Source organism: Erigeron canadensis, chromosome 8, assembly GCF_010389155.1.
Source record: "Erigeron canadensis isolate Cc75 chromosome 8, C_canadensis_v1, whole genome shotgun sequence".
NCBI lineage: Eukaryota > Viridiplantae > Streptophyta > Magnoliopsida > Asterales > Asteraceae > Erigeron > Erigeron canadensis.
The window spans coordinates 29,987,930-30,000,706 of NC_057768.1; the positions used below are offsets into that span (position 1 = coordinate 29,987,930).

At 33.2% G+C, this 12,777-nt stretch overlaps 1 protein-coding gene and 1 pseudogene across 1 annotated transcript; both read right to left on the reverse strand.

Moving 5' to 3' along the window:
- Positions 1–1,998: 1,998 nt before the first annotated feature.
- Positions 1,999–3,592, reverse strand: LOC122611360 (annotated as a pseudogene).
- A 2,416-nt stretch (positions 3,593–6,008) lies between these two features.
- On the reverse strand, positions 6,009–7,595 carry LOC122579432 (uncharacterized acetyltransferase At3g50280-like). Its single transcript, XM_043751608.1, has one exon. It carries the CDS (start codon positions 7,464–7,466, stop codon positions 6,117–6,119), a length of 1,350 nt encoding a protein of 449 aa, XP_043607543.1. The 5' UTR covers positions 7,467–7,595; the 3' UTR covers positions 6,009–6,116.
- Between the last annotated feature and the right edge of the window lie 5,182 nt (positions 7,596–12,777).

Genomic DNA, 12,777 nt, shown 5'->3' on the forward strand with positions numbered 1-12,777 from the left:
AAATGCTTTGTATGATAATGATACTTGGGAAATAACTGATTTACCTGATGGTAGAAAACCTGTAGGATGTAAATGGGTATACAAGATTAAGTATAAAGCTAATGGGGAAATAGAAAGGTATAAGGCTAGGTTAGTTGCCAAAGGTTATAGTCAAAAAGTTGGTGTGGACTTTGATGAAACATTTTCTCCCGTTGTAAAAATTGTGACTGTTAGATGCATGATTAATTTGGTTGTTCAGATGGACTGGCCTTTGTTTCAACTTGATATTAACAATGCTTTCTCATATGGTGAACTTGATGAAACTGTTTACATGACCTTGCCTGAAGGGTACTTTAATTCTGATGATAATAGAGTTTGTAAGCTAAAGAAGTCATTGTATGGCTTAAAACAGGCTCCAAGACAATGGAATGCCAAACATACTCATGCTTTACTTGAAAATAATTTTGTACAAAGTAAAAGTGACTACTCACTTTTTACGAAAAGTGAAGGAAATGTGTTTATTGCCTTGTTGGTTTATGTTGATGACATTATTGTCACTGGCAACAATCTTGAAGTAATTAATGAATTCAAAATGTTTCTTAAATCTAAATTTATGATTAAAGATTTAGGAAATCTCAAATATTTCTTGGGAATTGAGGTTATTAAAACTGAGAATGGTTTGTGTCTATCTCAGAGGAAGTATTGTATGGACTTGTTAAGTGATTTTGGTTTGCTTGCTTCTAAGTCTTCTGCTACTCCTCTTGAACAGAACTTGATTATTACTAGTGAACCAAGTGAGAAAGACATTGTTATTGACCATGTGTTTGAATATCAAAAGCTTATTGGAAAGTTGATTTATCTTACCAATACTAGGCCTGATATTGCATATTTTGTCCACTGTTCGAGTCAGTTTATGCATAAACCTTTGAAATCTCATGTTAGGGTTGCTCTCAAAGTATTAAGATACTTGAAAGGATCTCCTGGATTGGGTGTTCACTTTACCAAGAGCCCAAATCTATCTCTTGAGACCTTTGTTGATGCAGATTGGGCCAAATGTGTTATGACTAGAAAATCTGTTACAGGTTTTTGCTTGTTCTTGAATGGATCTCTTGTATCCTGGAAAAGTAAGAAACAACTTACCTTGTCTAAATCTTCTGCTGAAGCAGAATATAGAGCTCTTGCTTCAGCTACCTCTGAAGTCATTTGGGTTCTAAAATTGCTTGATGATTTTAAATGGGGAAGTTGGCTTCCAGTTCCTATACATTGTGACAGTCAGGCTGCAATTAAGATTGCAGCCAACCCTGTGTTCCATGAAAGTACAAAGCACCTTGACATTGATCTTCACTTTGTGAGAGACAAAGTTATGGCAGGTGTCATTGAAACTAAAAAGATTGAATCAGCTAACCAAATAGCTGACATCCTAACCAAAGGGTTAAACAAGGTTCAACATGATAAGTTGGTTTCTAAATTAGGTCTCTATGATGTGTTTCAGGTTAAGGCAAAGAGGGGATGTTAATTTATAGCTTAAACTGAAACTTTATAAACCTGAGGGACCATTCTTGTATGTTTGCTATTTCTGCAGGTTTGGTGCCATATGTGAAGAAAGAAGAAAGAAGAGGGTAAAGATTGGAACATGAAGATTCAGTCTCCTATATAAACGAACTTATACTCGTTTATGGTTCTTGAGAGAGCATATTTTACCATTGTACAATTATCTGTACTCTCTCCTTTTTTAGTTTAGATTAATGTTTGTAATAGAACTATTATCAAGTTAGATAATAGGTTTGTAACCGATTATCGGGGGTAAACTATTTGTGTGTTTGAGAGTGTTGTTGGTCTGATTGAAATCAGTTCTTGTGGTTATTTGTTCTTGGATTAAGATTCAATATATTTAGGGTTAAACTAAAAATCCTTTCGTATAAAATACTAAACACACGATTGGTGATTTTGTGCTGGTTTGAGGTCGGTGTGATATCACTTACGAGATCCCTTGTTCAATTAAATCTACTCGTTATACAATTGCCAAAAAGATAGATATGATTTGTAAACAAAATCCAATTACATAGTTTTATGAAAATTTGAACTAAAATTACATTAAAAAAAAAAAGTTACACTGAACTTAGATAGATAAAAAAATGTATAGTAATTTACTTTAAAGCATTCATGAACTCCTAGTCATGTTCGATATCTATCATATAAACGGGCAAAAGGCAAACTTCTACACTAATGCTCCCGCTACCATCCGGGCCCGGATACAGAGTAAGCTTCCCATCAGCCTTATTGGAGCACCCACTTCTAGTAGCTATTGGTTTGCCCAACGGTCCAAATTCGCATCCGTACATGTTAAACCTTGGCGATCCCAATGATTACAGTATTGGGATCAAAAACCCGACTCATTTTCATGATTGACGGGTTTTTAGACCATGATTCAATCCATTTTTTCACTGATGTATCATCGTGGCTCCTCACTGCTTCATGTAACCTCATAGCCGCCCAACCGAGTCCATTAGCCATCAACTCCTTGACCGTTACTGTTTCATTCACCAATTGAACCGGGTTGCCAAAATAATCATCGGGCAAAGGCAGGTTTAGCCTAGCCCGGTTACTGGTAGCAAGTTTACAAGTAGTTGTTGTAGCTAGTACTTTTTGTAGCTTGGATTCGTACTCGGGTTATACACCTCCATAAAAGTGCGGAAAGTGCTTGTAAACTTGAGATTTTATTATTTGTGTTGCATTCGGAATTTGCTTTTGCTTTGAGTTTGGAATTAGAAGACGATGAGAAATGGAAGAATCTTTCTTTGAGTTGTTGTGAAGATTTGAACCGTTCTCATGATGAGTATAAGGAAGATTTATTATCGGGTCACATCCTTTAATGGGTAGTCGTTCGAATACAGGGGAACGAGAGATGATGAGATGACATTATTGGTTTTTCGATTTGAATATTTCACTCCAAGAAGTCATGAAATGTCAAAAAGATGTTCCATCAGCCACAACGTGGTTGATGGAACCACCGATGAATTGAAGATCCCATCGGTTAGCTCGGTTACTTGAATGGACAACAAAGGCAATGTATGACCATCGTGGTTACTGGTTAATAGCATTGTTAAGATCGAAAAACGAATGAACGATCAATGGGACGTTTGCAGGGTTAAGTACATCGGATATAGTGGCATCTGTCTTTGCATAAATAAACTTGACCCTGGGGTTGTTTTCGGGGTCACTGTGGATAACGCAAGAAGGGGGGTTATCTTGTATTCGAGTGGCTAAACGGGCTGCAAGCGGGTAGAAATGAGCAAGTGTTGCGGATAAAGACTTAAAGAGTGTTTGAGGTCATCCAAGAAAGCTGTTATGGAGAAACCTTTGTTTTCAGGTGGTTTAGAGAAGAGGAGACCCTTTTGGCTATAGTTAGCGTTAAGAAAGACTAGCTCAAAGGGTGTGAAATAGATAGGCTGTTTTGTTTCGGTAGACGAGTTTTGAAGTGGCTTGATGAAGCATTCCGATACAAGCTTTACCGTCGGCGAAGTCATCCGATGATATTTAGAGAGTGTGTAATCGTGTATTTATCTATCTAAGAAAAAGATACAAATGTGTGTGTGGCTTCACCAATGACTTTAATCTGATGGTTCTCTTTGTATATTTTAAACAAGGGAAATGATATATTATTTTAATACTTCGTAATATTTTACTTTCATTCATGTCAAAACTTAATTATTCCACATTTTTCAGAATTTTTAATGATTTTGCACAAAACACAACATTAGCCGGTTAACAGATAATAAAAAATGGCTAGCTAATTGGAACATCTTTAACGTATACGGAGTACAAAACATGAAAATGGTATCGGTTTAGGCAAAGTTACAACCAAGTTACAAAAAATTGTGTGAACTTTTGATGTAAAGTGTATATTGTTATTTTTTTTATTTTCTAACCACAAATCAACTCTATTCATATAGTCATCTACTCATATAGTTACATGGGGGAGGATGTACACCTATACTACCGTGGGGTAATGCCCCCTATAGAGCCCAAAAATATATCACTTATTAATATAAATTTACTAGCGAAAGTGAAAAGCCCAAATCTTATAGGAAGTGATATTCGTACCACTTTTTTTAATAGATGTACCACAACTGCATGTGCATTGTTAACTTGTACAGTTAGCAATATAGCCTGTACATTATGGTACATCTATAAAAATTAATGATACAAATATCATTTTCCAAATCTTATTAGAGTGCCCTCAGCCCATTTATTTAATGCCCCCAGTTCATCCCTTGAATTCTAATAACTAAAAAGCCGGAGAAAAAGAGAAAGCACGGAACATCAAGATTCAATAACAAATCTGAATTGTTGATTTGTTTTTATCATTAGATAGTGGCAATAAATTATTACAATTGTGTAAAGTAAAAAAAGGTGATACGCATCCCAGCAGTTTCAAAGGCTACATCAGTTAGTTACTTAGTTTGTTTCTAAATTGTTTAATTTGTTTCATATTAGCTAATTTGTTGTCCTACTAATCAATTTATTATATTATTAGTATAAATATAAATATATTATTGTTTATTTATATTTATTAATATATATATATTTTTAATAAAAATATATAGCGGATAATAGAACTAGAATAGATAGTTTTTGTTGCCTGCCAACACGAATAACAATTTGTTTATAGACGATTTAGTGATGAGTTTTTTAAATCTTGTGTAAGTTGTTCCGTAAAATAAAGTAGTTGCTAGAGATTCTGAAATTATTGGCTATTCCAAGTCTGTTTAGAGGCTCGTATTATACGTATCAGATATCAAGCAAGTTTTTTGCCCCCACCCAAACAGATTTTTGGATACGCCTTTGATAATATACCCATTGAAGCCTAGACCAACTTGTAGGCCAAAAAACTACAAAACCCAATTAAGACTCCAACAACTATTACAATTATTACATCACAAATCCATAGCATCCATTCACGTGAAGCAGGACCATTAAAAATTAGAAATGAAGTAGCATGGGTCAATTCCGACACAAGTTTTAATCACGATGGCAAAGTCATTGGATAATATTGAGAGGGTTTACAAATATAGCCGACACAAATGTTAATTATAAATACACCCTTAGAAGTTATATTGTATCAAAAAATGAATTGGGAACAATTGCTCACACTACTACCACTGCAACTCAGTCCATGGGTTTGAGGCTTTTGGGCCCACTCAGAAATCAAGAATCAATCTCCACTACGGCCATTCTGCCAAAACACATCTCATGCCAAACATACTTTTTAGATTCTCTTTTAACGAGCATGGTACCCGCACAATGCAGCGGTCGGCGATGACGGTGGTGTTATGGCGGCGACGGATGGTAACGGTGGTGGCGACACCAATTGGTGTAGGTAAAGTTATTTGATTTAAAGGGTGTTAGTAGAGATATTTTATAATATAATGGACTAATGATGTAATTTAAAGGGTGTTTGGTATGATGGAATGGAAAGGAGAGAAAGATAATGAGAAAGACTTCATTTGTTTGTTTGCGACGAAGAAAGGGAATGAGAAAGGAGAAATGAGAATCAATTCCATTCTCTACAAATTGTAAAGAATAGGTGAGAATGGAAAAAAAAAAATTTTTTTTTAAAGATGTTATATGTAATAAATGTATTATTATTTAAAATTTTATTTTTTATATATATTCATTCTTTGTGGGTACCAAACAATGAAAGCCATTCTCTTTCCAAATACTCATTCTCTTTCTCACTATTTTCATTCTCTATTACATTTTCATTCTCTATGATTCCCTCCTACCAAATACCCGTTAAAGGATGATGGTGATTTAATTCATTAAGGATATTTTAGTCGATTCGCATGTCCCATTTTATATAAATTTTTAACATGTGTATAATTTTTATATAGTAGTATAGAAAAACGTGCAATCCAAAAAGCATTCATTACACAATGCACCGTTGAATGCAATCGGCTTTCACTTGTTCATTTCATTTGCAATAACTTTATTAGTCACAAAGTACATTAGATATGAATTTTAAAAGATGAGAGAACAAATATTTGCATAAAGCCTCTTATTTTAATGATGATAATAACCATTTTGGACTAGAGAATACATGACCAAAACAAAAGTTACACTTTTACCCAATATTATTAACTCGTTACAGCACTTACGAACTCGTCGTCACGATCTAAACCCATCATATATTCGGGGAAAAGGCAAACTTCGACGTCCATGCTCCCACCGCCCTCCGGTCCAGGATACATCGTTATCTTGCCATCACCCTTGTTCGCGATCCCACTTCGAGCCGCTATTGGTTTCCCCAACCCGAATTCAACTCCGTACATATCAAACCGTGGGGAACTCCCAATATGTACTAAATTCGGGTCAAACATTTCCCCCATTTTATATATCACGGGGCTTTTGACCCAAGACTCTATACTTTCCTTAATTGCCTTATCATCGTGGTCCATTACGGCTTTGTGTAACTGCAAAGCCGCCCAACCCAGCCCGTTAACTGTCAATTCTTTGACGGTTGTTATGGCCCTAACGACATGAACCGGGTTACCAAAATAATCATCAGATAAAGGCGGGTTTAATCTACGACGGTTACTTATCATTAAACTACACTTGGTTTCACTATCTTGTGGTATTCGTTTCACACGGGTTATACACCTCCATAAAACGGCAACCACTGCTTGTAAACTCGAGATTTTATTCGTTTCGCATTCCGAATTTGCTTTCGCTTTGAGTTTAGAAATGGAAATGGGCGAGAAATGAAAAAATCTTTCTTGAAATGGTGGAGGATCGAATCGGTCGAGAAACTGGTTTTCGTGGGTATATGGGAGACTTATAGGAGTAACGGACGGTCTAAAAACCGGAGGACGAGAAATCGAGCCATTATATTGGTTTTTTGATCTAAATATCTCGCTCCAAGTAGACATGAAATGCCAAAAAGATGTACCGTCCGCGACTAAGTGGTTAACCGAGCCAGCGATAAAGATCCCGTCTACAAGTTCCGTTACTTGAATAGACAACAAAGGAATTGTGTGACCATCATGGTTGATGGCATCATTAAGATCAAAAAACGAACGAACGATAGACGGTACGTCTATCGGGCTAAGTATGTCGGATATAGTAGCATTATCCGCCTTTGCGTAAATAAACTTAACACCTTGGATGTTTTCGGGGTCTAAGTAAATAACATAAGAAGCGGGGTTTTCTTTAATTTGAGTAGCGAAACGGGCTGCGAGCGGATAGAAATGATCGAGGGTCGCGGATAAGGAGTGTTTGAGGTCATCTAAGAAAGCGGATATAGAGAAATCTTGAATTTCGGGTGGTGATGGTTTAGCGAAAAGGAGACCTTTTTGGCTGTATCGGACGTTGAGCAATGGTAGCTCAAAGGCTGTGAAATGGAACGGCTGTTTAGCCTCTGGTGAGAGGTTGTGTAACGGTTTGATAAAGCATTCCGATATGTGTTTCACGGGTGTAGTAGAACCCATTGATATGATGGCTCAAAACAAACAATGTTTTCTTGTATGTATTTGAGTATTTCCCTTCCGTCTAAGAAGATAAGTATGGAGAGTAGAAAAACTTGGCTCAGGGACATTAGTCATGAAAGGGAAAATATGGAGTAGTTTATCTAATTTTATGCCTAAAAGTCTTTTTAATTACATATATGACTATAACACAAATTGGAATAAAAAGACCAAGTTAAATATTTGTAACACATGTCAAAGTCTTCTTGTCTATAACCCATTGATACGAATGACTCAACAAACCATATATTCTGTCTTTTCTTTCCCTTTTTTATTAACACTAAATTTGGACTAAAGAACCGTATAATCATGTCATCAAGTACCATCCAATCATATCTCTATTTGGCAATACACTAAAGAACCATTGGAGTACAGTTATGTCATCAAGGTACCATCCAATTATATCTCCACTAAGCAATATAATGTCAATACACTAATTCAGAGAAAAACTTATTAAATATGAGAAAGCCCCCTATGTAAATTTTAAACTCATGATTTTATGATCAAAATTCTTTATCCCACCACCAAAATGTCACTAGGCTATTATCTACCTTCCTCCTATGAAAATAAGTTTTATATATGTGATTATATTATACTATACTATATATACATGTGATTATATTATATTATACTACTCCCTCCATCCCATTAATTATGTCACATTTTGAATATTCAAAGTCTATTTTTTGTTAGTTTGACCTTACATATTTTTTTTTGTATTATATAATATTTGGTGAAATTTATACCCAATGAAAACACATCTAAACCTCTATTTATTCATATAACTTTCATCAAATATTACGTAATACAAATAAAAATATTTTTGGTCAAAGTTGTAAAGAAAGGACTTTGAAAATTAGAAAGTGTATACTATTAATGGGACGGAGGGAGTACTATATATATATATATATATATAAACATTCCAGTGAGAACAGTTTTAAAATAAGAACGGTGAGAACACTTAAAAAACATCATTTTGATGCATTAAAAGTCCATAAAACTAATATGGTGCATAACTAATTATCATTATTTAAATGTTTAACAACACATTGATCAGTCAAAATCGAAAAAATCATGTTTTTTGGTGGATGCATCAGTTTGAAAAATATGCATCCAAGATGGATGCACAAAACAAAAAACATGATTTTCTTGATTTTGAAAGACCAATATGTTGTTATACACTTAAATAATGATAATTAGTTATGCACTATGTTAGTTTTATGGACTTTTAATGCATCAAAATGATTTTTTTAAGTGTTCTCACCGTTCTTATTTTAAGACTGTTTTTATTTGATTGTCCCCTACACCTAAGCTTAGGTGTGGAACTTCTCACATACTAATATTTTACTATTTATTGTTTAATGAATAAATGCATGGGCCCCCATGATTTTTATGGATTAAAAAAACAATATGTGAGTGTTCCACACCTAAGCTTAGATACCCGACAGCCTTATATTACCATCCCCCATATACATATATATATATGGGAATGGGGATATAAGGATGTCCGATACCTAAGTTTAGGTGTGGAACTCCCCACATACTAATATTTTATCATTTATTGTTTAATGAATAAATGATTGGGCCCCCATGATTTTTATGGTTTAAACAATTAATATGTAAGTGTTCGACATTTAAGCTTAGGTACCTAACAACCTTATATTCTCATCCCTATATATATATATATATATATATATATAGGGTAGGGTTAATGTGAGAACCACAAATATGGAGAGAACCGTGAGAACCAGTAATTTTCCTCCCTTTATCTTCTTTTTTGTGTGGTTTTTTATTTTTTTAATTTTTATTTTTCATTTATTGAAGCTTTTTTTTTGTTTTTTATTTTCTTTTAACAAAAACCCATTCAAAAAATAAAATAAAATAAAAAATATATAAAAAGAATCATATGGGTTACGTGTTAAGAAAACGTATGGATACGGTACGGGCGTTGCCCTACATCCGTTTTAAAGAGGTTGTCACCAGACGCATATGGAAATGATATGGATTTGATGGGCGGCGATCCAAGATATGGTTACGGTTGTTACGGTACGGGCGTAGCCCTTAACTATAAGGGCAAAGGCCTTAGAGATGATTTTTCAATGGTTCTCACGGTTCTCAGCATATATGTTGGTTCTCACTTGATTCCTTCACTATATATATATATATATATATAGATAGATATATAGATATATAGTATATACATCATGATGAAGAGACGAAAATCGATGATATGGCTTTTGTGAATGGGTTTACCCGTGTTTCGGTTTTGATATAATTGGCACGATCTTTTTAAACATTGTTATAGTTAGCACTTAAAGTTTTATATCGAGTCTAGAATGAGTGGTTTTGCGGAAAGAGATTCTTTCGGATGTAATTAAAGATGAGGAAAAAAAACTCAAAGGTGTGAAATGAAAAGGCTAAAATCTACATCTGCCGAGGGAAATCATTATCAATAGCAATATTTAATTTGTTAAGATGAGAAAAAAGAAGAAAGAAACAAATTGTTGACACCTTCTGAGCTTTACTCGTATGGTTTGGCTTAATATAAGAGTTTATCTTGGTACACAAGGTGATCAAATTTGACTAGGCGTATGATTACATGATACGGTAGCATCAGCGACATGAGATGGTGCCTATTGTTAAGATATTATTAATATATTAGATAAATATATTTTAATTAATGAATAAAAGATAAATTTATTTTGGGTTATCGATTCTAAGTTAAAAAAAAAATTATAGTTTAATATAAATGAGTTAAACATTATTCTTGTATGTGAACATTGATTTATTAGCTTGTTGGTGTGTGGTATTTTTGCTCACTTGTATAAATATGAGTCAAAAATTTCAATTCAATTTTTTTTATGCGTTGTATACTTGTATATACAGCGTCGATGTAAATGGTTTATAATTGTATTCATTGTATATTTATTTTGTAATAATGTTGATTTTTCTATTAACAAACACCAGTGTCTATATTCTTGCATAAAACAAATTATTTTTTCTTTTTCTCAAACGAAAGTAAGTACACAAGCGTTGCAGTGTTGAGATGGTGAGGGTGATAGGTCATAAAGTGTGATATATCATGGAGTGTGATAGCCAGGGGCGGTACTAAGGGGGGGGGGGGGGGCAAGGGGGTCCAATGCCCCCCTCCAAATTTAAATTTTGTCATGTATTTTTAAATTTTTCATAAACTTTTTAAAAAATTCTATAGGTTTTTAACATTTTGCCCCCTTTTAGATTTATTTTTCATAAGTTTTCTAAGTTTGTCCATTTTGAAATTTTTTCCTAGTACCGCCTCTGGTGATAGCCAATGCCTTAATGGTTTTTAAGATAAAAGTTTTTAAATGAATTGGAAAAATAAATAATTTATGCAGTAGAGGGGAAAAAATGATTAGTTGAGACTTAAAGAAAGAGAAAGGATATTATAGTTATCTTAGGTAAATATAGAATAAATAAGGAGACATTTTAGAAAAAAAAATTTTGAAACTGTAAATTTAGACAAGGGACATTTGCTTTATAATAAAGTATATATATAGATAGTGATAAAGTATACTAAAAATATTACTATCCTTTATCGAGTAAGTTAAATATCTTCATCTAATATATCTATAATATCTTAATGAAATTATTTACAACATACATCATTAACTCTTAAAATAATTACAAACCACATTTTATATTAATAACCACACCTAACGCCGCCACCGCCACCGTCTCCGCTACCACCATCACAATCACCGTCGCCGCCACCACCGTCGTCATGTCGTTCAACTCAGTGGCAGATCTTAAAAGTTTTAGCGGTGGGGGCCAAAATTTTTTTTTTTATCATCGTTATGTTCCGGTTATTATGTTATAGTCATGCAATACACATAATCGGATCGGGTCAAACAAAAATAACACTAATAATCTAAGTTTTCCATTCAAATTACCAATATATATTTTCTAACCAACAAAAAACTACAAAGAGTTATGAATATACCAAGAGGAAAGGCGTTGGATTGTGGGAGGAATACCTTGTTACGTGAATTGTGGATTGTTGGCTAAAACATAGAATTATGAATGGATTAAGTAAATTGTGAGTTATAAAAACTAAGAAGGTAAATTTTATTTTTTTTCCTGGAGCCTAAAAGTCAAAAAGGGAGGAAGACCTTGTTACGTGGATTGTGAATTGTAGGCTAAAACATAGAATTATAAATAGACTAAGTTAATTGTGGATTATATAAACTAAGAAGGTAAATTTTATTGTGCTATTAAATTTATTAAATGTATTAAAAGTTTTGAAAAAAATAATCCTTGAAGACCGACTTAATAGATATAAATTATTTTGAACGAAATACAGATATATTAGTACTATTAAACAAAAAACGGCGATGGTCTGGACCCTTACAGGTCCCTAAAGAGAACTGCCCCTGGTTCAACTACCACTTTAGTGTACTTTTAAAGGAGTTTATGAATTCAAAAAAGCAATAAGCTTTTAGGAAATATTTGAATTAGTCCAATATGTCGAAACTCAAGCATATATTATTTTAATGGATCCACGTTAAAGGCTTTTCTCGACGAGTAAAAAGTGACTAATAATTTTGTCGGAAGCATATATTAATCCATGTTAAAATTCTCACTACAGCAAATATGTCACTACACTTGTTTTTTCATACTTTTAAAAAGTGTGAAAATTTTTGTTATCTTGATCAGATTTAAAAATGTGTATAAATTTACATTTAAACATGTAGAGAAATTTAAAAAATCACAATAACTACACACTTATATATGTAGAAAAGAAAAGTTTATATTTTCAAGGGTGTAAAAATATATCAATTGTTCACACTTAAAAGTGTGAAAGTTCATTTGTAATACTTATTTTTTTCACAAATGAAGAGTGTGAAAAAATCATGTGTTATACTTTTAAGTATGAAAATATTTAACAATTGTTAACACTTTTAAGTGTTAACATTTTATTTACAAATTTATAAGTGTGAAAAAATTATAACTTTTGAAATTTATTCACATTTTTAAATGTATAATTTTTTTTACACATTTTTATATGTGATTAAATTCATAATTTTTTTCCATACTTTTTAAAACCAAATGTGGACAAATAAAGTGTCTTCGACAAACGGAAAGTGACTCACAATTTTGAACAAATAATCAATGTTCTTACCTGTTGTCTATCATCAGAGATATGAGGTAATTTTACATTGACGTTGTGTATCGTGATTAATGATGCACTTCTAACTTTATTAATCACAAAGTAAATTACATATGATTTGTAGTGAAG

Bases quoted from the DNA above. Each gene is read 5' to 3' on its own strand.
- LOC122579432 (XM_043751608.1), bottom strand. From the start codon at position 7,466: ATGGGTTCTACTACACCCGTGAAACACATATCGGAATGCTTTATCAAA.